At 39.8% G+C, this 23,683-nt stretch overlaps 1 protein-coding gene across 1 annotated transcript; it reads left to right on the plus strand.

Moving 5' to 3' along the window:
• Nucleotides 1-847: 847 nt before the first annotated feature.
• On the plus strand, nt 848-13,789 carry RNF212 (ring finger protein 212). Its single transcript, XM_054391690.1, has 12 exons — nt 848-959; nt 2,983-3,044; nt 5,292-5,366; nt 6,171-6,227; nt 7,845-7,903; nt 7,999-8,063; nt 8,153-8,222; nt 8,977-9,022; nt 10,372-10,435; nt 12,248-12,320; nt 12,872-13,074; nt 13,752-13,789. The coding sequence occupies exons 1-12, from the start codon at nt 848-850 to the stop codon at nt 13,787-13,789; spliced, it is 924 nt and encodes a 307-aa protein (XP_054247665.1).
• Nucleotides 13,790-23,683: the final 9,894 nt, after the last annotated feature.

A 23,683-nucleotide genomic window follows, 5' to 3' on the forward strand; every position in this document is an offset into this window, starting at 1 on the left:
TAAGGCTCCTAACTACATCCCAATGACAAACTTAAATCATCTCACTGATAACACACTTAAGCCTTTAAACGAAAAGGGCAGGCACCATGTCACAATATATTGACACAAAGGAGCTGATTATGTTCCTCTGCATTAATTAGGTCTGTATTCAAACCAGCACTGAGCCTTGAAGCTTTGACTGTAGCTTGAGAGCACTTCCTTCTTTATCTGTAATAATAATTAATTAAATATCTTTGCTTTGATGAAATGTTTTCAGTCTCCTTCAACATTTTTAATTAACTCTATGAAGCAGAAGCTGAATCATAGCTCTTTAGGGAAGCACTTTGGGAGCAGCAATTTTTTTATGAAGTTAAAAGCTGGAGGTTGCTCCTGTGCAGTCTATGAATCTGTTGTACCCAGAGGTCTGCAGGCCTGCAAGGGTTTTTTTTTTTCAGTCAACACTCCCCAAAAGAATCAACAACAAATCTGTGACAGCAAATTGACACCCCCCCCAGATCTCTGCATTTACAAGACTGAAGCCCTATGCTGCTGCAGGGCCTCAGGACAGGCTCCTGGCACAGAAGCTGTTTGCAGTCCCGATGCTAGGCCCAGGTTGGTTGTCCACGTTTGGGAATCTCTCAGAGAGGGTCCCCTGTGTGGGCACCTCATCAGTTTGGCAGCGAGAGGCCAGAACCTCCTTTTCTGGAGTGTGAGGTTGCTGCCCTCAGGACTCTCACACCAGGGCCTGACATGCCTCAGGCTGGAGGAAGCTATCAGAGGAAAGCCTGTAGGGCTGTGTCCCAGGGGAGACAGGGAGGGTCTGCCTCAGACGCCTGCTCCCTGCTAGGCCCTCCTGGCCCTCCACTCCATGGCCACCTCGGTCTTCTGCAACGTCTGCTTCTGTGAGCCCCGCAAGCCCACGCCCCGGTTCTGCCTCACCAGCTGTGGCCATGTCGTCTGTGAGATCTGCCTCCAGAAAGGTAATGGCTGCTGGGAGCATGGGCAGCTCGGCCTCAGCACCAGGGCCAGCTGCTGGTGCAGGCACACTTCTGCTTCAACCATTAGCAGCTCTGACTCACTGGGGAAAAAAGACCTGACTGAGCATTTCTTCATATAAATTGAATCTTACACTTTTTCTGTTCTTGCTATTGATAAGCTATGAGGATAGGCTAAGGGAGCTGAGATTGTTCAGCCTGGGGAAGAGAAGATTCCAGGGGGACCTTATAATTGCCTTCTAACACCTGAAGGGAACCTACAGAAAGGCCGGAGAGGGACTTCTCACAAGAGTGTCCACAGATAGGACAAGAGAAAATGGATTTAAATTGAAGGATAATAGGTTTGAATCTTAGGAAGAAATTTTTCACTATGAGGGTGGCAAGAAGTGTCCAGAGAAGGGCAACGAGGCTGGTGAGAGGCCTCAAACACAAGCCCTATGAGGAGAGGCTGAAGGAGCTGGGATTGTTTAGCCTGGAGAAGAGAAGGCTCAGGGGAGACCTCATTGCTGTCTACAACTACCTGAAAGGAGGTTGTAGCCAGGAGGGGTTTGGTCTCTTCTCCCAGGCAACCAGCACCAGAACGAGAGGACACAGTCTCAAGCTGCGCCAGGGGAGGTTTAGGCTGGAGGTGAGGAGAAAGTTCTTCACGGAGGGAGTTGTTAGACATCAGAATGTGCTGCCCAGGGAGGTGGTGGAGTCACCACCCCTGGAGGTGTTCAAGAGGGGATTGGACGTGGCACTTGGTGACATGGTTTAGCAGTCATGAGGTCTTGGGTGACAGGTTGGACTTGATGATCCTTGAGGTCTTTTCCAACCTTATTGATTCTGTGATTCTGTGAAGACACTGGAATGGATTGTCCAGTGTGGTTGTGGATGCCCCCTCCCTGGAGATTTTCAAGGCCAGGTTGGATGGGGCCTTGAGTGACCTGGGCTAGTTGAGAGGTGTCCCTGCCCATGGCAAGAAGGTTGGATTAGATGATCTGTAAAGTCTTTTCCAGCTTAAGCCATTCTGTGATGATTCTATGATTTTCCTTGAGTGGTGAAAACTACTGACTGCTTCCAGATGAATCCGGCTGGAGCAATGTGGCTTCAAGAGCAAGGCTCCAGAAAACTGGAAGCTTTAATAAAAATTAAATCTGGATGCTCATGATCCATGATAGCATAGTGGAAAAAAAAAATCCAGAGATGGCATCCTGTTCTGTTTAATTTTGGAAAGGTCATGTGCTTTGATTAGTGAAAGAGCAATCTGTAAAACATAGGATTTATTTAGTGCAGATTTCGCTAAGAGTCTTAAAACATCTTAAATCTCAGTATTGTCAATTTTCAGCAGCATGAGGAGGACTGTAGGTGGTGTTTGGAAGCTCTTGTGTATTCTATCCAGTTCCTGAGTGATATTCATGAATATCAATCCTCAGAATCCTTAGAAAGGGAATAAAATTATCAATTATACATACTGTAGTAATATGCATTTATTAGAAATATTTGCAAATAATCAGAGAGAGATTTTTTAAAAAGATAAAATTTTAAAACCCAGTTTGATTAATTTTTCACTGGAAAAATATTTATAAGGTCAAATTATTAATTCTTCGAAGGTAAGATTTCATATATTTTATCAATAGAGCCAGACTGGGGCCCAGTCTAAAAAGTTGTGTATCTGGTTGACTCTAACTCATTAGTTAAGCATGTATTTAATTAAACTTGGCAGAGTCCTATTTAAATCAATGGAACTAAAAGTCACCTGCATTCAGTGACACTAATGATATTCATAAAATAATTTTAATGAAAGCTTGTTTACAGGAGTAATGCTTATAGAATTATATATATATATATATATATATACACACACATGCAATGCTTATAGAATTATTTATTCACATTTATTTGTATTTCTTGTATTAACTTCAGATTCCCTCCACAAGCTCCAAACAAAGATTTAGCATCAAATTATATTAAAAATGTATTCAGTAACTATTGTTTGATGTATTTCAAATGTGTCTTTAATTCTCAGGCAAGAAAGATGAATGTTTGGTCTGTAGAACTTCTTGTCGCACATTAGTCCTTTCAAAACAGGTAAATAAAGCTTTAGTATTGTTGTGTTTATTAATCTGTAGTTCACTTAACAGCTAAATTATTTGCATTACAAAATACTTTCCTTCTGTTTACCAACTGAGACATGAATATTTACTACTGTTAGACTGGAAGACTTAGGTACTTATGCACTCTGTACCTTTTAGTTTTATGGATTTGTTCAAATAAAAGCCTACAGAGATTTTTTTAGGTTTAGACTGTAAATCATTCCAGCCTTTGCAAGAAACGTGGTTGGCTACTGTATAACATCTGTGACTGCTTCCAAAACAAGGAAAATGTTTATTAGCTTTGGTATTTGCATATCAGAGAACACTGACTGAAATTATTTATTTCTTGTAATGGGCTGGATCAAAGTCTGGTGGTGGTGCATCAGTGTTTTCCAGTATGTTGTTTTTTCCCTTGTTTTCTTTTAACTGTTTTCCTCCTGGCCACCTGATTAGGAGAGGATCTGACATATTGTTGGGAATTATTATTCCCTAGAGAATGAATAGCTTTTCATTCCCTTTCTCGAGATATCATTAGAAAGATTTAGTTTTTCCAGTTCTCCCATTGAACCTTCTTCTTCTTAACTGATTTTATAAACGGGGTGTGAAAACATTTATATTTTCCTAGACTGATGGCTACCTAAGAGACAAACCTGCCTTATAATGAGAGAAAAAAGTATTGAAATCTTTAAGTACAGCTAACACACACAGTCCTACAATCATATATATGAAATAGAGGACAATTTATGGCTAACCCTGAAGAAGCGGCCTTGAAGGAGAACATTTCTGTAGATATGTTTAAAATTAAGCTGATCTGTACCTAAATACAGAAATCTCTATACCTACGTACTGTGTAGATAAACAAGTAAAAAACCTATTACATTATATTTCATGTTTGTCAACACAGAATATTGTAGAACAGGGTGAAGAAGACAACACTCCCCAAAACAAAAACCTACAGCAAAGCAGAACTCGAACAAAGTAGCAATGTACACAGGAATCAAATAAAACAACCAAAAAGCCCCTCACAAAACTCTAAAAGGAGGCATTTTAACAAGCTTTAAATACCAGCCAACCCTTGCTCCAAGTTTTGTTATTAATTTCAGCCACAGAATAATTTAGGTTGTCAAGGACTTTTGGAGGTCATCTTGTCCAACACCTTGCTCAAATCAAAATTGATTCTGAAGATAGATCAGTCTTAAATTGCAGTATTTCTACATACCTTGATAATTTACTTGCAAAATACTGAAGGAATTTTAAAAAATGCAGTGATTGGGATACTAACAAAAATATTAGATGTTTCATTAGAATCTGCCACTACTCTGGAGGACTGGAAGGAAGCAAATTACCATATTCTTTGATAAAGACATTCATGATGATTGCTTAGCCTTGATTAAGAACAGATAAAATGATTGGAATGATAATTAAAGATGCATATAAAAAAGTCATGGCTTTATAATTCAAGAACCTGAATGGAAATATACCTGGTAACCTTTTTGAGCTTGATGCTATGGAAGAATTCTCAATGAGTAGGAGGTCCTATAAATGCTTTAAACCTTCTCATTAAATTTCATATTGGTGCAATCAACATCTCCACATTAAATATTCTCATCTTTAAGTAATGCATGCGTGTCACCTTTATATCTTCCTTCTGTGTCTCACGATTCCCACTTGCTTTTTCCCAGAGGGTGGCTGTTACGATAAACCAGAACCTCACTGTTGAATATTTCAGAATATCAGGTTAACATCTGCTATTCCTCCATGTAACAGCTAAAATAGAAAGTGTTCTGCAAACCTTTATTCTCAAGAGTTTTTGCATCAGCAACAAAGCTGGTTGGGTTTTACTTTTTTCAGACCTTAGAGACACTTAAACCAAGGTAATGGCTTTGTTAAGACTGATGCTAGAGTTTGCCTCCTATGAACACATTTTAAAGATGTCACATATATTTTATGAACACATTAATTTGTCTAGATTAAATTTTATTATCTTCTTTGCATTTTCTTTGCTTAAATACCACAGATAGGCTAGAACCTGCTGTCTGCTTATCTATTTTTCTCTTTCTCCATATGCTAATTTATCCTGGGAAAGTGTTTTTGTTTAATGTCAACCAAATTCAAAAGAACAGAGGAAGTCTCCAACATAATTAATTTTCTCCTGTGAGTTCTATAAAAATCAGTAGGTGTGGAATATAATATAACTTGCAAATAAAAATGCTAACCTTGGTATACTTTCTTTTCTTGGTAGACAAGTCCTGATATTCAGTCGCTGTTCATGGGAATAGACACATTATGCAAGAAATATGCAAAAGAAATAACACAGGTGAATCTGTCTTAAAAATTTAAACTCTATAAAATAATCAACAGTTTCTACTGATTGTTATATTAAACATACATGAACTGCAGACACTTCTGATCCTTTGATGACTATTCAGTGCGAATCTCTCAGGCTCTTCTGCAGTGAATTAGAAGTAGCCACAGGCTAATTTTCTCAGAGTGTTTCTTCTCAGTTGCCTCTATCCTTGCACATTTCCTGGCAGTTTTCGTACACATTAGAGGAAAGATTTATTAGTAAGCTATTGCCTGTTGTAATTTGTTCCTCAAGCTCTTGTCTTGCCTTCCTGGCATGTTTTGTATGTTTTGCCTCTCATGGTTTATGATCCTCATTTGGACACAGGAAGTTCTGACACACCACCAGCCAGAGTGTTTAACAATTATGTTTTAATTAATAGGATATTTTTACAAGGCAAGTTATAATTGCCAGTAAGACACTTTTCTTTTTATGTTGCCATTAATTTTATGTGTTTGCTTAGCACTAATGAATAAGAAACACCACAGCTAAACTGGCTTTCCAATGTCTTTACCTTGTTACTGAGCACAGTGTTGAAATCCAAGTTCAGTAAAAATAAGTCTCCCAGCTCTAGCATAGCTGATGCTAGAGCAAATGACCTTTATCAGTGATAATAACTTAGAATATTTTTTTGGAGAGGATTTAAAGGAGAAATTTTAAACACTTAGTAATATATAGAGTAATTGGAATGCTGTGAAGTAGTTCTTCTCCATCACTGCTGGTTGAGGTTAGATAAATGTCATTAGTGATGCCTGATGTAACTGTACTTGCTTTTAGATTTCAGAATTTCAAGAAAAACATCGTAAACATTTGTTAGCATACCAGAGACAGAAGGTAACTCTAATTGTGTCTTCCTTCCTTTTGGTGTTTATGTTTGATTGTTGCTTTGGATGGTTTCAGAAAAGAATTCACCTTTTATTGGGATACCTAGAATAATTTGTCAGGATGGCCTCATTTCTGTTATTATAAATATCCATTTTTAATTGTTTAAAATTGGTGATAACTTTATTAATTATGGCTACTATTATTAAATAAACCAGATTTTAGTTGCAGGGTGACCGAGATTCAAGTCAAAGGACAGGGAGAGAAAGAACTGATTCATTATATGGAGAAAAAAGTAGAAAAGGTGGGAAGATGTTGGTACTCATATGGTAGGCCTAAAAGAAAAGAAGACTAGGGCTGACAAATAAAGCTGGAGAAATGGAGAACAAGACTAAGGACTACTGTCCTGAATTAGGGATAACTCAACGCCAAGAGGAAGAGAATTAATTATTTTGTGGGGAACAGGTACTTAATTTGTGAGTGTGCCTCTTCCACAGGTTGTAAAGAAAAAAGTCTTTTTAATTCCTCAGCTACTTTAAGTATTTGCTAAAATACTTGGCTGTTTCATCAATTTCTAAGCACATGGCCAGGTATATGGCTTAGAGATACCTGGTAATATGGGTGAATCAGCCAATCAACATCTCTTGGGGTGAACCTTGTAGAGTAAGGTTATTGGTTGGATTTGGTGATTCTGAGGGTCTTTTCCAACCTGAATGTTTCTGTGATTCTGTGATTCCCACAAACAATATGCTTTTATAGAGGTATATCAGGGAATGTTATTAAATTCTTCAATAAAGACTTCATTAAAGAATTCAAATTACATTGTGGGGAAAAGCCTGACATTTTAACAAGAAAATGCAGAATTTGTCCTCAAATCAAAGTGTGACTAGTGTAAAACCATGAAGGACTTAAGGTCACAGGATGGAAATTAAGGGTAAAATACAGATGCAGTACTGAAGTGATTGACTAAATTTTTACATCCTTCATAAAATATAATGTATGATCATGTAATGAAAGACTGATAAAAAAAAAAAAGACACATACTGGGGACCTGGCCTAATGTTTTTGACCTTGATGTTCTTGAAATTTGCAAACTCATAACATTCTTTACTGTAGGTACTTTGGATGTGTCTGTAACATAGTGGAAAAAAATAATTCACATAAGCTTATTGCAGGAAGATACTGCAAAGAACTGAATCTGTCTTGAATCTGATATGAAAAACATGGGAGTATGGCATTTGGTGTTTTTTAAAGTTGTTGGTATCTTTTCCAGATGATTCCATATTAAACGAAACACAACTTTTATATCAGATATGGAAAAAAGAAAAATAAAAGCAAACTATTTTCAAGCACTTTTCATAGCATTCACATATCCAGTATTACCAGCACACTTAACAAAAAGTAATCAAGTCAATAACTGCCAAAAAGAGGCATCTCTTTTTCAGACTCACTGTTCGATAGATCCATACAACAGCTATAGACTCGCTGCAATAAATCTGAAATAGCAATGGTATCTGAAATTAAGCCTCATAGAAAGCAGCCTTTCCACACTTCAGAATTCTTGGTGTGTGACAATGAAGCTGTGTATCACACTGAGAGATCTGGTTTTTATCTATGGTTCTATCACAGAACTTAAAGCTGGAAGAATCTCTCAAGAAAGTAACACAACAAATGCATCAGATACAGTGGTAAGAGGTTTGATGTTTTATTGGCCAGCTACACTAACGAAGTAACCAAACCAGCTTTCAATTTATACCTGTTTTTATTTCTATTTCCCTTTCAGTGTGAAACCCCCTGAAAAAACCACAAAACCACCATTTGCCAGTACAAGTAGAAATCCACTTTCCAGTAAGAAGTGTTGGCTTATGATACTAACTACTGAATACGTATCACTGGATCTAGCTGCATTCTAATATTATATTTCTTAATGACTTTAGTTCCTCCAAGAAAGCAGAATGGTTATCCTTCATATTCTCTTCATCCTAGTCATCCTTCAGCTTCTGAAATGTAAGTATAAATCTGTTCATTTTCCATTAAAATCTTGATAGCGACAGCATAATGATATTTGCTACACAAAGTTTGGGTTTTTTTGCAATGAGTTTAAAATAAGTATACTTTGTGATTTTGTGTTTTGTTTCTGCAATCCACGTAACTATGAAAGAATTGGGGAGGGTCTTCTCTATCCAGTCCATTTAATAACTACTTGTAGAGATTACCTTTGTTCTCGCTGGGCATAATGCACATATTCTAAAGATTTTTCTGGATAGATAGATTGATTAATTAGTGAGGAAGTCTTCCCGCTGCAGAGAAAAACTGAATTACTTGTACAGACATCCATATGTAGGTTGCAGTTGTCTGAAGTTAAATGGGATGAACTGCAGTAAGGCTCATTACATTTTAGCTAAAGCTGAGAGATTTCTGTGACTGTGACTTTATTTGTCATAATGAAATTTCAGAATTCTCTTGTTGTGGAGAAAAGTGACAAATACATAAAGATGTACACGAGTCTGAATTAGCTAAAGTCCAAAAAATGGTAATCATCAAATAGCTTTCTCTGTAAATACCTAAAACAAAGCTTAGAATCAATTAATAGATTTTTTTTGCCTTACGAGTTCTAAACACTGATGTGTGTTATGCATGAGGTATTCTGTTCTTCCATTATTAGTCAAATATAAATTGATATTATAATGTAATTTTAGACCTTAAAATGAATCTGTTATTTTTATTACAATGTCATCCTTATTTTGACCTTTGTTGTAAGAGTGGAGTCAATGGAGATTGATCCTGTACCTTCACCAATGAGGAAGGTAAGTGTGGGTTTGCATGCATGTTTATATATATATATATATATATATATACACACATACACAGATATGCTTTTGATGTCTCCTGCTCTGTCACTACTGCAAATAATAGGATCATAGGGTCCCCCCCACCCCCCCTATTCAGAACAATTCTTGTGCACACACTGATTTCAGCTGTGTTTGCTGCCTAGCAGAAAGCAAATGCATCACAGCACTGATTACTGCCATTCTATTCTCCGTGTCACATGCAGGCTTTTCAGCTTCAGATGATAAATGGCAAGTTCTTGAAATCTCAGTGCATTTATATGATAAAAACATTGGAACTGTTTCCAGACTAAATGTTGCTAGTGCATGAAACTGAGAATTTAAGTGCTATTCCATTAAGGAATGGAAGTACATGTAATATTTCCACCTTCACCAGACCTCATGGAGATGGCTATAGTGCAGATCTCTGCTGGCATCACAGGGTTTCCCTTATAACCTATAGATTAATTAGATCCATAGATAGCCCTATATACATAGGTATAGCCTATAGAGTAGCATGTGTGATTCACCTCATTCTAAAGGAAAACTTATTGATCCCAGTCCTATTTCTCTTCCTTGATCACAAAGGGAATTTCAGGAGATCAGTCTGGATATAAATGCTGCCATTGCAGATGTCTGAAGTTAGAGGAGGAGAATCACTTTGCACTCACCTTCACATCACACTGATTATCAAAACATTCCTGAAATTTCATTTATGATGTAAAACAAGGGAAGTTTTAAAGATACAAATCAAGCCAGTCATTATCTTTCCCCTTTCATAAACAATTTTGTTTGCTGCTTGACCAGGTGGTCTTGCTTCTGCCTGTGCACATGGACATCAGCATGTGTAGTATCTTCAGATGCTGAGGAAATGTTAGGTCTAAATTCAGCAATATGAGCCTGATACTGAGTAGGGAAGCACATGCTTTGAGTGACATCTCTAAAACAAGAATGAAGATGGATACTCTTCACTGTGTTGGTGTTCTAGTTGGGAGAGGTAACATCCAGGAACAGATGCTAGCTTAAGAACGGAGTCTCAGCACACAAAATGATGTAAATGTCTGATATTTTCTCACCTGAATGTGAGAAAATACCAGACTGCATTAGAGCTGAAATACATGCACCTCCTCCCCAGCCCACTGTGGATCTCTGAAAAATAATAACTCAGTCCTGAGGTTTTGCCTTTCAATGTTCTGAACAAAACTGTCAGCAGAGAGTGCCAGAAATCCAGAGGCTTATGGGCCTTAAAAATGTAACACTATTGCTTCAAAGACCTTCATAATTAACATTCTTATAACACTCCAATTAATACCTTGCCACCCGTTTAGCCTGAGACACCAACTGGTCCAGCAAGATTATCATTAATAACTCCACCACAAGATGGACGTATGGGTGAGTGAAACCACAGTTTGTAACTGGATGGCATTTGCATTTTGTTAAGAGGATGAATAAATTAAAATCCATATATTAGTAATTTACTGAGCAAATTTTAATTGTGTTGAGGTATAAGGAACTCATCATGTAGAGATGAATGCAGCAGATGGGAAATGGTTAAAAATGAAGAATGATGCAAATCTTCTTAGTAGTGACCTCTCCTGTTCTGTGAATAATTGCTTGTAATCAGAATGAATTTTACTGACCAATCATAGCCCACACTTGCAAAAAAAGCACTGTAATGATGTTCTGGTTGAGCAGAACAGGCATATTGCAATATATGTTGTTGACCCTCTATTAACCTTTGTAATTATGTGTTTATAGTTACCAGATATTAGCACTGTCCATAATGTCATGTTAAAAATCACTGGAGGAAGTGGGGGGAAACTAAATGAAAGTTACAAAAGGATTTATCAAAAGCAAACTAATTAAGTTGATCTCAGTAATTTCTTTTTCTTATTTTTTCTTTTTTTTTTTTTTCACCATATCACTGTAATAGGGTATAAGACATTTTCCCTGCTCACAGTTCCTTTCACTGAGGGCTGCTCCAGGGCGTGGGTAACACTCTGGTGTAAGACAGACATGAATAATAGCCCACTGCAATTAGTGCATCTTCATGTGTGTGGAGCATCCCCAGACTCCTCATGTTCTGCAGATCCACCATTTCCACATCTCTCCCACCCCTGCATTTACACTCAGCCTGTTCTGTGACAGTCCATTCTCAAGCTGTGCTCCACCTGGCTTCAACACACGTTTCCAGCCACACAAGGAACCTTTAGCACTCTTACCTTTTTCCATGGTGTAAATGTCCCAAAACAAAGACAAGTGCAATTGCAATACAAGTGTAACAAAGGAGCAAAAATTGCTTCTTCTATATTATATCTGATTTGTATGATCAGATACTTCCTAAGTGCATGCTTGACTATAAATTTATGGATAACAAGATAGTGAGAGCTGAGGTTAACCATTTTGGTTTTTTTAATTATTATTGTTTCTGAGTATAAACAGATATTTAATTAGACAGTAAAATTATATGTAGAACAGTTGTGTTCAACACATTTCAGAATCAGCCTATAAAGTTTTGCAGTTGACAAAGCTGAATGAATTGAAGCATACTTCAAAAGTGAGGGCAAGTAGAAACAATGATGTAACGATGCACAAAAGAAAGTTTCCTTCTTAGAGATGGGGAGGGTCAAAAGAGAATATCTTGAAGCACTAGGGCATTTTAACAGAGCTGTCTTGATAGTCTAGTAACAGTCTAATAAATGAGAGAAGGTGAAAGGAAACAATATATGTGTTTGCCTTGAAAAAAAACTGTCAGGAATGGTGCAATTTTCTGTTTTCATGACAGCTAAGCTCTGTGTAGGCTTCACCTACTGAGGCTAAAAACAATTTTCCACCTTTACCCTCTGTTGGAGTATTGCTGAGGATCTGCTTTCACTTCTGCTGAATCTTCTTCCAGCAAGAGGTACTGGAAGACAACTCATGACTCACAAATGCCTTCCCTGTGCTAAATTGTGTAAGAACATGTAAAAACTCAGGATTAATATTTAGGGCTCAAGTGACATAGTGACTTTGTGTTGTCAGTCAATTCCTTATCATTCATTGGCTGTTGTAATTGTGCACCATTTTTAACCCTTGAATAAACCTATCATGAATTTGCCCCAAATGATGCAACTGAAATACTAGTTTTTGTTTCCAAAGCTCTCTTCTCAGTAAAATGAGTAGTTCACATTGATCATTTAAAAAAAAATAAATCAATTCTTACAGGAAGTGTATCCTACAGAAATTTTCAGTCATCTGGAATAATGTCAAGTCAAAACAGCAGAGCAGGATCTACAAGGTAATGAAATACCTTTGCAGGATGCTGTCATTTCCTAGGAGAGACTGAAATATATCATCTGGCCTGTATTAATCTCTATATTTAAAGGTTATACTTTATATCTTATGAAATGTTATTATGCAGGCTAACTACACCTATATTAATGATTCTGGTTTATTGTGGGAAGACTTTGCTGAGAAATCACTTTCTTAAAAACTGTACAGAGATAATTCCAGTTCCTGTAGCTGTGGCATCTACCGTCATAGTAGTTTTATACAAAAGGTAGTAATTTCATAACAAGAAACTGCAACAAATTTAAAATATATATAAATATGTATAAATATATACATTTAAAAAATATATATATCAGAAGATTTTTATTTCCTATCTCTGATTCTTGTATAATTTGATTTGTCCTTCTGCTTATTTAAACATATAAAGATCCTAAAGAAGTACAAATCTGACAAGGAGTATGCAGAACCCAATAACCTATAGCATTAGCACTGTGAATTTCAGTGGTTTTGAAATCTCTTGTACTATGAATCATAATCATTAATTAATGTCATTAACAGATCCACACCTATAAGGCTACCACATAGTTTGTGTTCGCTCACATCATCATCCTCTGGATCACAAAGCAGTAGAAGAAGGGGGTCATGGGCTACTTCTGACTTCAGAACCCCGCAGCTGTTCCCATTTACATCACCTTCTCCACAGCCATCTGTAACAAGGCATCCAATCACCATCTCTGGACTGTTACAAAGACAACATTTAGGCAAGTTTATTGTAACAGCAACATTTAGCACTTGCTGACAGATTTTCAGCATAACATAAGCTTATTACCTGTTTACAGAAGAAAAGTAAATAACAAATAAATGAAGCAACACAAATATGGTATTTCAAAATTGGAAGGAGTCTATCAGTAATCTGCTTGAAAATGTATTCTGGCTTTACCTCAGTATGATTTTTTTGAGAGAGTTAAATCTGATAATGGTCATAATAGTTTTCTAAAAAATGCTAGTCCTAAATAATGCAAAGTACATAATAACCTGGCTAAACCTAATCTTGCAACAGAAGAGTAGGAAAAAAACATGAGAGGAGCAAGATTAGGAACTAGGGAAATTATAGGAAATGAACAAATGAGTGGAGTCATTCTGAAAATGGATAGGGGGTGGGTAGATGATGAGACATAAATGAAGAAGGAAGAAGTGTCAAGGAATAGGAAAAAGGTGAGGACACTAAAAGGGCTGGGAGTAGAAAAGGCACCCAGAACAGTGCATGGGGCAGAATGAATGCTGTAGAGAAAGCAAGTTAAAGAATTTAGGAAGAGTGGAGCTAAGAGTGCAGAAAAGCAGAGTACAAAAGGAAACAGAATGGACCAAAGGAATTAGTTGCCAGAGTAATTTTTCCTTTACTCTTACCTTTTTTTTTTTCCTCCATTTGTACTTGCAGGTTCTACTACTTTTGGAGGACATTCAACTGAAAGATAAACAAATGTTGGTCAATAGCACCTGGAGGAACCCTATGGGTCCCTGGACATCAAAGTATTTGTCATTTCTGTGCAATGTCCAGCTGGCACAAACCTGCTGACTCTTCAGCAGGAATAATCTACTTAAAACATCACTAATCTTGCTGATTGGAATCTACAGTAGTTTTAAACAGGGGTACAAAATCCCCTTGCTGTTTTTAGAGATTGTGGATTAAAATATATTGTATAAATAAATAACCTTTATTAACTGTTAAGACAAAAGATTTTATCTTCAATGAGTGTTTCTTACTGTGACTTCATTGAACTGCAGCAGAACTGTAATTTTAAATGATTGTGTTTGCACGGTACTAGAGATGAGCCCCAGAACTGCACATTTTTGGTTCTTATTTGATAGATTACTTTGTTTGCACTCTTGAAAGGGGTGAAGTTTGAGGGATGTTACATTCTATCAGGCTCTGCAGAGCTCATAACACAGTATCCATGCCACACTCCAAGAAGTCTAGCATTTGATTTAGGTAGCAATGATTTCTTCCCAAAATGGGATGAAATGGGCAAACTGGGATGAAGAGACAAAACCTATTGGAGACTGCCTTTACCCTCACACAGGAACACCAGTTGGAGATCTGATTCAAGGGTGCTAGAACGCAACCTTTTGCTTTTGAGAATAACTCTAAATCTGGAATTCTCACCATTTCTATGTATGTCTGGCAAAATTTTGGTGTGACTGAGTCACCAAGTGTGAACCTTTGCTCTGTTTCAGCCCCGACCTTACCTGCAGTATTTTAAAAATAATTAAACAGTGGGGGTTTGAGATGAAGTCCTCTGAGTGCATGATAAATTTCTGTGGGGTGGAAATGTTTTGCTTGACCTAAAAGAAAGAATAGAAAGGGGAGTATAAACGAGTTTTTTTGTCATGTTGAGACAAAGTGTTCATTCACTCAGCAGACAGAAGAGTGAATGACTGTTCTTACTGTCTCTGAATTTTCTTTCATCACTCTTACATGAGCTCCCCATGCTGCAATGAGCTGTAACTGGTTAAGTGTGCTCCTTTAATCAGAGAAAAGTGGCACTTGGCTGAAGGTTTCCTGGGAGGAATCATATAGGAAGCAGCCATATATGCTAGTTCTGCAGAACTAAGAGCAACAAACAGTGCACCTTGTCATCCAAAGCTGTGAGTAAGTGCACCCAGATAGCTGAACTATTTCTGAGCTGCTCTTCACCACTGTTGTTTCTGTACAAATTCAGTAACTATTTCAATGGCTCTGCCAAACTTCATCAGTTCACCTGCTCTGTGGTAAAAGCTCAAAACAGGCAGAACACATTTTATGGCTGTAGGTTGAGAAGAGAATTCAAATCACCACATTAATAGAGAACAAAGTATAGTATAAAAATGGAGATTTATATAATTGTATTCTGCTTTGAACTACTTTGTGGTATCTAATAGTATCTTCTACAAGTTTTGAAACCATAGTTGATGAACTGACTATAATGTGACTTGTTTCAAAGCTTACATCTAAGTAGGCTCAAATAATGCAAAAATGCAAAAGAATGGTGAGGAAAAATCAAATGAAGAAGCCATTTAAGGAATGTAATTTGCCAAGTTCAATGTTTTATTGTTAAAAAACCAAATAATTCAGTACAGTATTTTCTTCATTAAGAAGAGAACAAAAAGTAGCAAATTCTTCTCTACCAATAAGCACGAAAATTTCTGTATTAGTCTCTTGGGCATCCATCTTCACTAACTTTTCTTGCTTTCAAGAGGAATTAAGGTGCTCTGAAGGCAATGTGCAGTGCACCAAGGACACACGAGAGGGTGCTCACTTCCCTCCGAACAAATTTAGTTATCCTATCCTTGGGCAAGCGGCGTAAAACCTCTACTTCTGGAACCTTTTTCGTTTGGAATTCATACAGAAAAGTACAGAACATAAAAAGAAGCGCAACAAAGTGAGGTAGAGGCTGAAGATGAAACATCAGAAAAGCACCTGAGGATGAAGAGCAAATGTGAAGCACTGAAGGAGCTAAGCTGCCCCAGCAATTCAGCTAGGGCAGTCCACAAGGAGAGGTGACAAGAGGCAGGGACTGGTCGTGCTGGTGGAGCATGCAATAGTGGTCTGAAGGAAGTAATTATTTAGGCTTGATATTGGGAAGCTTTCTTACCAGAGCACTTTGGCAGTGCTTTGGTGTCTTGGAATAGGGTCAGTGCCCCATGCCAGTGGGTACTGAAGACTTCAGAGTGAAGATGCCTGTGCTAAACCCGGTGGTGCAGCATTGAGAAACAGACTTGAACTGGCCTCTGCTCTTCTCTGCTTTCTGACTTTAAGTCATAAGAGGGCACTAATTCATCCTCTGCAGTTTTCCAGGAGGGAACACAAGAGTATCTGTTTCACTGCAAGGGTGTTTTATGCACATACAGACAATAGAATAAGATTTGATTACAGGTCAGAATCGTGCTATTCGTGCAGTGGGGTCACCACTAACGCTGAAAGCATCCTCCTGTTTGCATTAGCCTTGCCAGCTCCAGCTTCATTTCACAGGCATGACTTCTCTCTTCACAAGGTGCTGCTTATGCCATATAAGGCAGCATCATGTCTGTTTCTTGCCTGGCCACACAAAGGGAGTCTGTTGCAGACAAATGCTCAGTCTGTTAGACACAATACCTGATACTTGCCAAGCAGCGTTTTCTGCAATTGTGCCAATTAAAATGGAAATTGCTACCACTTATTGTTGAACTCTGGAGTTCTGGCAGTCAGGAGAGGATGCCATACCTCATCAAATGAGGCACTCTCAGCTTATCTACCTTAGTCCTACTTTGCTTCTAGAATTTAACCTGCTTGTGACCCGAGGAGACACAATTTGAGAACTCTCTGTGGTCTCTGTGTCACAAGTGCCAGCATATTTTGGTCTGTAGATCACTTTTTGTGCCTCTGGAGCTCAAATGTGTGATCAGATGTGTGCCATTTTGCAGACTCTTCCTACAAAACTCTTCTGCTCACATAGGAACATCCATGCAGGTAGGAGGGCACTGCTCCTGTCCATGCTGGGCGTGTCTGGGGTTCCTTCATGTTGCACTTTTAGGATTGCTAAGTGTGCCAGCAGCTGCAGCAGGCTTTAGCACTAAACAGTCACTGAATCAACTGCATCACTAGCAGCCCTGACTGCTACAACAGGGAGCACTGCCTGATTTGCACCAATGTGCACCAGTGCCCTTCATTAACACAAGGATGGACTTGCTGAATGTCTTCATGGAGAAGGTTGGTGATGTCCTGCCCCAGGGTGTGCCCTTTGACTGGTGTGCCCTATGAACTCTGGTCAGATTTCCCTCCTATTATGTTAAAGCCCTGGTGCTTTGTCCCCTGGAAAGAGATGAAATATTTGTCCTGGACTGACAAGAGTACAGCAGTACGAAGGACTAGGGTGCCAGCTGTCTGGAGGGGACAGAGAAAGAACTTTCTTGGGACAAAGTGGTGTTTGTGTGGTGACGAGGTGGGGAAGGAAATGACTGTGTGTGAAAGGCTTTTCAGTGCTCTGAGTCAGTGAACAAGCTGTGTTATCAAGTTACTCACAATTTAGCACCAACAAAAGAGGAAAACTCTTTCTATTCTGCAAATGAAAAGAGTTGCTTTCTTTTTCCAGGTAGGACATGGGAAAGGTACCTCACAGCCCTGCCCACAGCAAACAGCAGTCCCCTGACCTTGGTGCCACAAAGCTACCCAGAAGCCACTACAGCTCGAAAAGAAGCTGGTGTACATCCTGGACCACCTTGCAATACTTCTAAACCAAACAGCTGCCAAGGCCCACATGCAAAAAACCCTCTGCAAACGAGCAACAATGTTAAAAGAATCCTCCTGAATTCTGGCACTCTGGAGCATCATCCCCATACAGGTGGCATTTTGTCCTGACCAGCACAGGCCTCGCAAGGACAGGCATGAACCACTTCTGCTATCAGGGAATCCTCTGCGACAAGATCAAGGGTGGCCTGTCCCTATGTTAAGGCCTCTGGAGGAAACAGCACAGAGAAGAGGAAATCAGCCCCACTAGATATCCTTTTTGTGGCCCCTGCCTTAACCCAGCACACATTTTAGCCACGTTTGACATCATTGCCCAGATCAGTGTTGAGCCAAACAGAAGCTGACTCTGGAGATGCTCTCAGCACATCTGTGTCTTTGAACATTTGACTGTACAGGATACAGTGAAAAAACATCTCAGCCATCTCCGGCTGCTCTGAGCTTGACTGATGTCAAACTGGCAGGGTAGAGCCACAGTGACAAGGCTCAGGACAATGGCAGTAAGGCATGGATGGCCCTTGCCCATTTGGGATCACCCAGTCCAGTCTCTGCTGTGTCTGTGACCTATGTTTGCAAACAGGACCCAACCTGGGACAGGGATCACTCTGTGGGTCAGCTATTGTGCTAGTAGTTGTGACCTAGGAGCATTGTGAACTGGGGATGGTGCAAGGGAGGTGCAGGAAAGTCTAGCTGGGAGATGGACAGAGGGATAAATGGAGGGAGAACAGAAGCAGCCAGGACCATCAAGGAATGTTTTCAATGTAACCTGCCTTTCCAGGCTCCCTCAGCTTTTTTCCTTGTGTGCACTCAGATGTTCATTCATGTTTTCCTTTTCTACTGTTGCCCATGCATTAGCAATAGATTGCTAATGGGCTGTTGCCCATGCCCATTAGCAATAGATAGATCCTGAGAGGTGTCTAAAGCAAGGGGAGACTGTGGGACACATGAAGGAGAGCTGTGTGAATGCCTCTGGTCAGACGTCTGCCAGTTTGTGTTTTGACAGAATTTTCTTGCAGCTCTGTAAGCTCTGTAAGCTTTGTAAGCTCTGAAAGGGGCACTCTCAGCTTCCTATGTCTGTTTCATCATCTGTTAGAACCTCTTCAGCTCCTAGTAGTGGTTAACAGGTCTTTACAAACTCTGCAGCTTTCCTAACCAAGGAATAACAAGATAGATAAGTAGCCAGCCTAATAACCTTCATAATGCAGAGGACTTGTGCTTTCTCACAAGTACAGTACACTTACTGCTGCTTCTGGCAGCATTTCACAGCTCACCAACAAAGCTTATAGAGCATAAAAGTAACTCAAGCCTAGTAACGCCCAGCAGCACACATTACGTCTGTGGTGAATCATAAAAAGAGAGCTCCAGCCTCTGTGTGTGTGAAATTACCAAGTTTGCAGATTATTAGTGGGAGTGTAAAAAGCTTCTAGCAGAGCATATGGTAAATACATTAGTGCTATACTCCAGAAAAGAGCATTTTCCCAAGCTGGAGGTCTCACTGACATGTGACGGAAAGCCCAGTTGTCTGCCAATTGTCTGCTTCCTTCATACCCTCTGATTTTGGTGCAGGTTTAAAGCAATCTGCTTATTAGCCTTAGCCTGGTGCTTTGAGAAATGGCAGCACTCTCTGTGTGGAAAGTCACGTAGCAGTGATGTTGGGTTGGCACAGTGGCCTTTGAGAAACATGGCAAGGGAAAGAGTTGGCACGGAGAGGAAATGTGTCAGTAAGTGTGGGTCTGTGTGCAGTAAATGGACATTTTATTTGGTCATACATCACGGCATCAGGGGTTTCAGTAGTTCTTGTGGAAAATGTGCAAATGAAATATCAAGCTGCTTTTGCCTGCAGTAAGAATTTTTCCTTTACCCTAAGAGGTGTTCTCATGCTGTGTACAATGTTCTGGGGAGCGCCTTGGTGTCCTCCTAAAAACCTACTTAAGCCCTCAAAGCAATGTCTTTGTTGAAAAGCCCATCCACCCGTTTTGCAGGGTGTGTGTGTCAGGGGAGGTGTGAAACCAGCTGAAACCATCCCAAACACCTTTATACCAAACAAAACCTGAATCTGAAGTCTGGTGCAAACCTGAATGCAGCCTGCAAGCCCTGTAGGGAACGGGAGCAGCATTTCCTTGTTGCCACACTGGAGATAACGAAGCTGAGGCGATGTACAGCCAAAGGCACTCGAACTGATGAACTGCTGAGTAAGAGCAAAGCCCAGCTTACAGCACAGACCTTACAGCTGCCAGCCAGCAGTGGGGGAATGGGAAAGGTCTCTGAAAAATGTACTCAATCAGGGAAAGTGTCCCACCTGTAGTTCATTAGCAGGATTAAGTCCTGATACAAAGTGACAGTCGGTGTTATTTGTTTAGGCAAAAGGCTCACACTCCTTGTCGTTTTTGGCATATCCAGCTGGCTTTAACAATGTGGATCTGAGACTGCCAGTGGAGCTTTAATGTGAAATTAGCCAGGGTGAGAAGCTTGCCAAGGCCAGGCAGAAACAAAGTGTTCTTTTTCCCAGAGCTGGCACATGAAGCCAGTTTCATTTCAGTAGCACCCATGTGGTAGGTACTCCACTTCCCGGATCCATGGCAGCACTGCTTCAGGTATTAGATGTTTTTTTATTTTTTGCCCTCAGAGCTGCATGCTTTGGCAGTGGGAGGGAGACCAAGCAAACCATGTAAACCCTATGGCTTGGGACTGGTGGTCTGTGCTCAGTGGTGTTCGGCATGCTGAGTGAAAGGGAAACCCCAAAGATCAGTACTTTCTTTAGGGGAGGTTCACACTGCAGAAATCTGAGTTCTATTCTGAAGTCTAAACAAGAGATAAAGGCTCAAGCCCTCAGCTGGTAAAAATTAGTGTTGCTACTGTGAACTCATGGAGCTGCTGCAGCGAGGTTTGTTGTGAGGCAGCTGGAGCGTGGCCTGCAGTGTGTAACTGAGTCACTGCTGCCCCGTTCCAGCTCCACACCGAGCAACTGGTGCTGGAAAGGCACCTCCTGCTCCAGTGCTTGCTGAAGATGGTGGTAGCCTGGGTTTAGCTTTGGAAAATCAGTATCAGGGGCTATTATTGTTAAATTGCTGTTTCACAATTAAGAGGATTGTAGTTTATCTTCCTTTCTGTATTTGGAGTCTCGGGTCTGTGTTTGTGGATGTTAGACAGCAGAGGTTGGGTCAATGCATTGGGGGAGTTACTTGTGTGTTCCTGTACATCAGCACAACATCTAAAGCACAGAAATTTGCTGGTTATAGTAACCAATACTTAATGTAACAACTGTGTGATGCTGCCACCCTGCTGCTGCCACCCAGCTGCTGCCCAAGGCCAGCAGAAACCTCTTCTTGCACTGAGAAAATTATATGGAACTAAACCACACACAAACCAAGTTCACCTTCTGCATGCATCTTTTTCAGAGTTTAACCTAATGCCTGGGCCAGGCATTTTAGGAAGAGATTTTCTTTGGAAGTTCCCCCAGATCTGCTTATTTGAACCTTTTTTTATTACAGCAGCTGGTACAAGAGCCACAAGTCAGAGTGTGAGCAGAGGCAGTGTCTGTTCATGCTCCTCTCCAGGAGTGCATCAGTGCTTGTGCCTCTGGGGTCATCCAGTTTAAGGTAATCTGGGTTTGAGAACTGCTCTTTATTGTGCTGAAGAGGAACCAGCTTTAAACTCTATACCATTAGGCAATGTCAGAACAGGACATATTAATATCTTAAATATCTTAAGTAGGCAGGGTAATTTAAAATCTACAAACCACTGCAAAGTTTAGCAGAAAATATTGGAAAAGTTTGCTCATGCTTAGCAAAATCCTGATGATTGAGAAGCAGTCAAGCAAGGTAAAAAACGAGTTGGAAAAAAAAAAAAGAGAAGACTGATGCATTTAAAAAAGTTTAATCAAAAAAAGCAGAATACAGTCCTTAGGAGCCTGAGGTAGGTCTGTGAATCAAGCTGTACCAAATCTTTACAGACCAGATGTGTTAATGGCCATTGTTCTGGCATTGAAGGTAAATGGGCACTATAGCTGTGTAAGGCACCAGTCTGTCAGCACTTAGAGCCAGAACAAGGCCATGCATAATGGACCATAATGCAATCCAAGCAGCACTACCATGAAACCAGAGCAATTTCATTTAGATCAGAGGATTCGGTCTGTGTGGTGTAGACTTCTGAATATAATGATTCTCAGTCATGACAGATTAGCCTGGCAGTGTAACACAGCACTCTGGGCTTTTACAGAAACACCATCCTCAGCCACACATTTTGGTTTAGTCTGTGCCCTGTGGTATGTGTTAGATTTGTGATGTGTATGAGCCACTTAAGACCCAGCTGAAATCCCTAAATCCAGAATAGCCTCAGAGATCATAACATAAGATGCCCAAAACAACAACAACAAAATCTGTACCATTAACTCAGAGGATAGAGATGATCATGAGTAGTTTTCTGAACAAGTAAGAAACAAATTAATCAAAGACCCAAGTAGCTGGGAAGAATTATCCCTACTGCAGGAGGGTGCCTATAGTCAGACAATGAAACTAACATCTTGCTTGTGCTGGAGAAGAGGGATTCCACACATTTTTATTTCTATGTGTGGGAAGCACGAATAAAACCTTCCTTTGCTTTGATTTTTTTTTATTAGTAAATGTTAAACAATATATAAATGTTGCCTGTCCATCTTCTTTTGTGTGTGTACAATCTCACACCATCAAATATTCCTCTTTCTGGGCTGAAATATTCCAGCAGGAAGATTGGCTGTTGCCAACCAAGGAAGAGAATGCTCACATGCCTAGTGCTGCCTGGATTTTTGGCTTCTTTTCCCTCTGTGTGCTGGAGTCCCAGAGGCTGGAGAATGAGGGCAAACTGAGGGAGGGTGGAATGAAATGGTGGGTGTGGAGATTTATACCTGTGGTACTCCCTGTATAGGAGGTGAGACATAACTAGAGCTCATACTCAGGATTAGAGCTGAAGAATGCTCCAGGTTCCTGCAGTTCACACTCAGCCCTGGTTACTCCACTCTTAACATGGAACAGAGACCTCATAACAGGTAAGCTGATGTTTCACAGCAGTGTCTTGCTTTGGAGTGTCAAATCCATTCACAGGTTTGAGGTTTTCAGTGAAGCATAAGGGAGCCACTAATGACCTTATTCATGTTTTCTCATTGCAGTTGTCTGAAGGTTTTATAACTGTGGAAAAAAACATATCTTGAGGGACCTTGGGCCTGCATAGCAAAGAACTGTTTGGATTTATTTAGCTCTTGCATGTTGGATCAACGAATAGAAACTTCATAGTATCTCAGGAACAGAGTAACCTCTTTTAAAACTTATTTTTATTCCACATATTTTGAACTCCACAGAGTCACTGTGACCCACAAGTGTAGTTAGTTCTTAGTGCGTGAGGCATTTGCCTGCTGAGCCAACGTTCACTTGCATTCGCAGCATATGGAGCAGAACTTCTCCTCAGTTCTTTCTGTCCAAAAACCTGTTGGATCAAACTCCTATCTGGTGTAAGAGTGATGATTTCAGTTACTTCAGCCACGAAGTAACCCACAGCTTTATTTTAGGCCAGATAATGATACCAGTAAAACAACACCGACGATTGTAAGTTTGGCTCACATTAATAGATTAAATGTGGGTAGATGCAAACAGATGGCATTGGTTGCTTTGTCCCTTCCTGGCAGAGCTGGCCTCATTAAAACAGCAATTTTGCTGAAGCTTTTGTGCATGTGATCAAAGTTGCCAAAACTTTTAAATAGGCAGAGTTTCAAAGTGATATTTGGGCTGGTTTCCAAATGTATCTGGCATAGTACAAGACTCCATGTTAGACTTGTAAAGCTGAAAGGTTTTGAGAAGAAAGGAGATCTTTCATTTACCCAATAGGCATTTTTATCATTTCATGTGTCATCTGCTCTATTTGTAGGAATGTTTGTTTCCCTCCAAAGAAAACAGTTGGTGGGATGTAATGAAGTGTTACTTGGTAAGCAGCATGCTAGATGCCTGTAATAGCAGCGGTGCTTCTTCTCTGAGCAGAAACACAACGGGCTGAAAAAATTCCCACAAAGGAAAATTTACAAATGAACGTGGGTGAGAGGGAGAGACCAAGGTTTGGAAGTTTGAGTGCAGCTTCTGTTGCTG

This window comes from Indicator indicator, chromosome 23 (assembly GCF_027791375.1).
Source record: "Indicator indicator isolate 239-I01 chromosome 23, UM_Iind_1.1, whole genome shotgun sequence".
In the NCBI taxonomy this organism is placed as follows: domain Eukaryota; kingdom Metazoa; phylum Chordata; class Aves; order Piciformes; family Indicatoridae; genus Indicator; species Indicator indicator.

Coding starts and splice junctions, on each gene's coding strand:
- RNF212 (XM_054391690.1), top strand. CDS start 848: ATGGCCACCTCGGTCTTCTGCAACGTCTGCTTCTGTGAGCCCCGCAAG. Junction 7,904..7,998: donor CAAATGCATCAGATACAGTG/GTAAGAGGTTTG, acceptor TTTCCCTTTCAG/TGTGAAACCCCCTGAAAAAA. Junction 12,321..12,871: donor AGCAGAGCAGGATCTACAAG/GTAATGAAATAC, acceptor TGTCATTAACAG/ATCCACACCTATAAGGCTAC.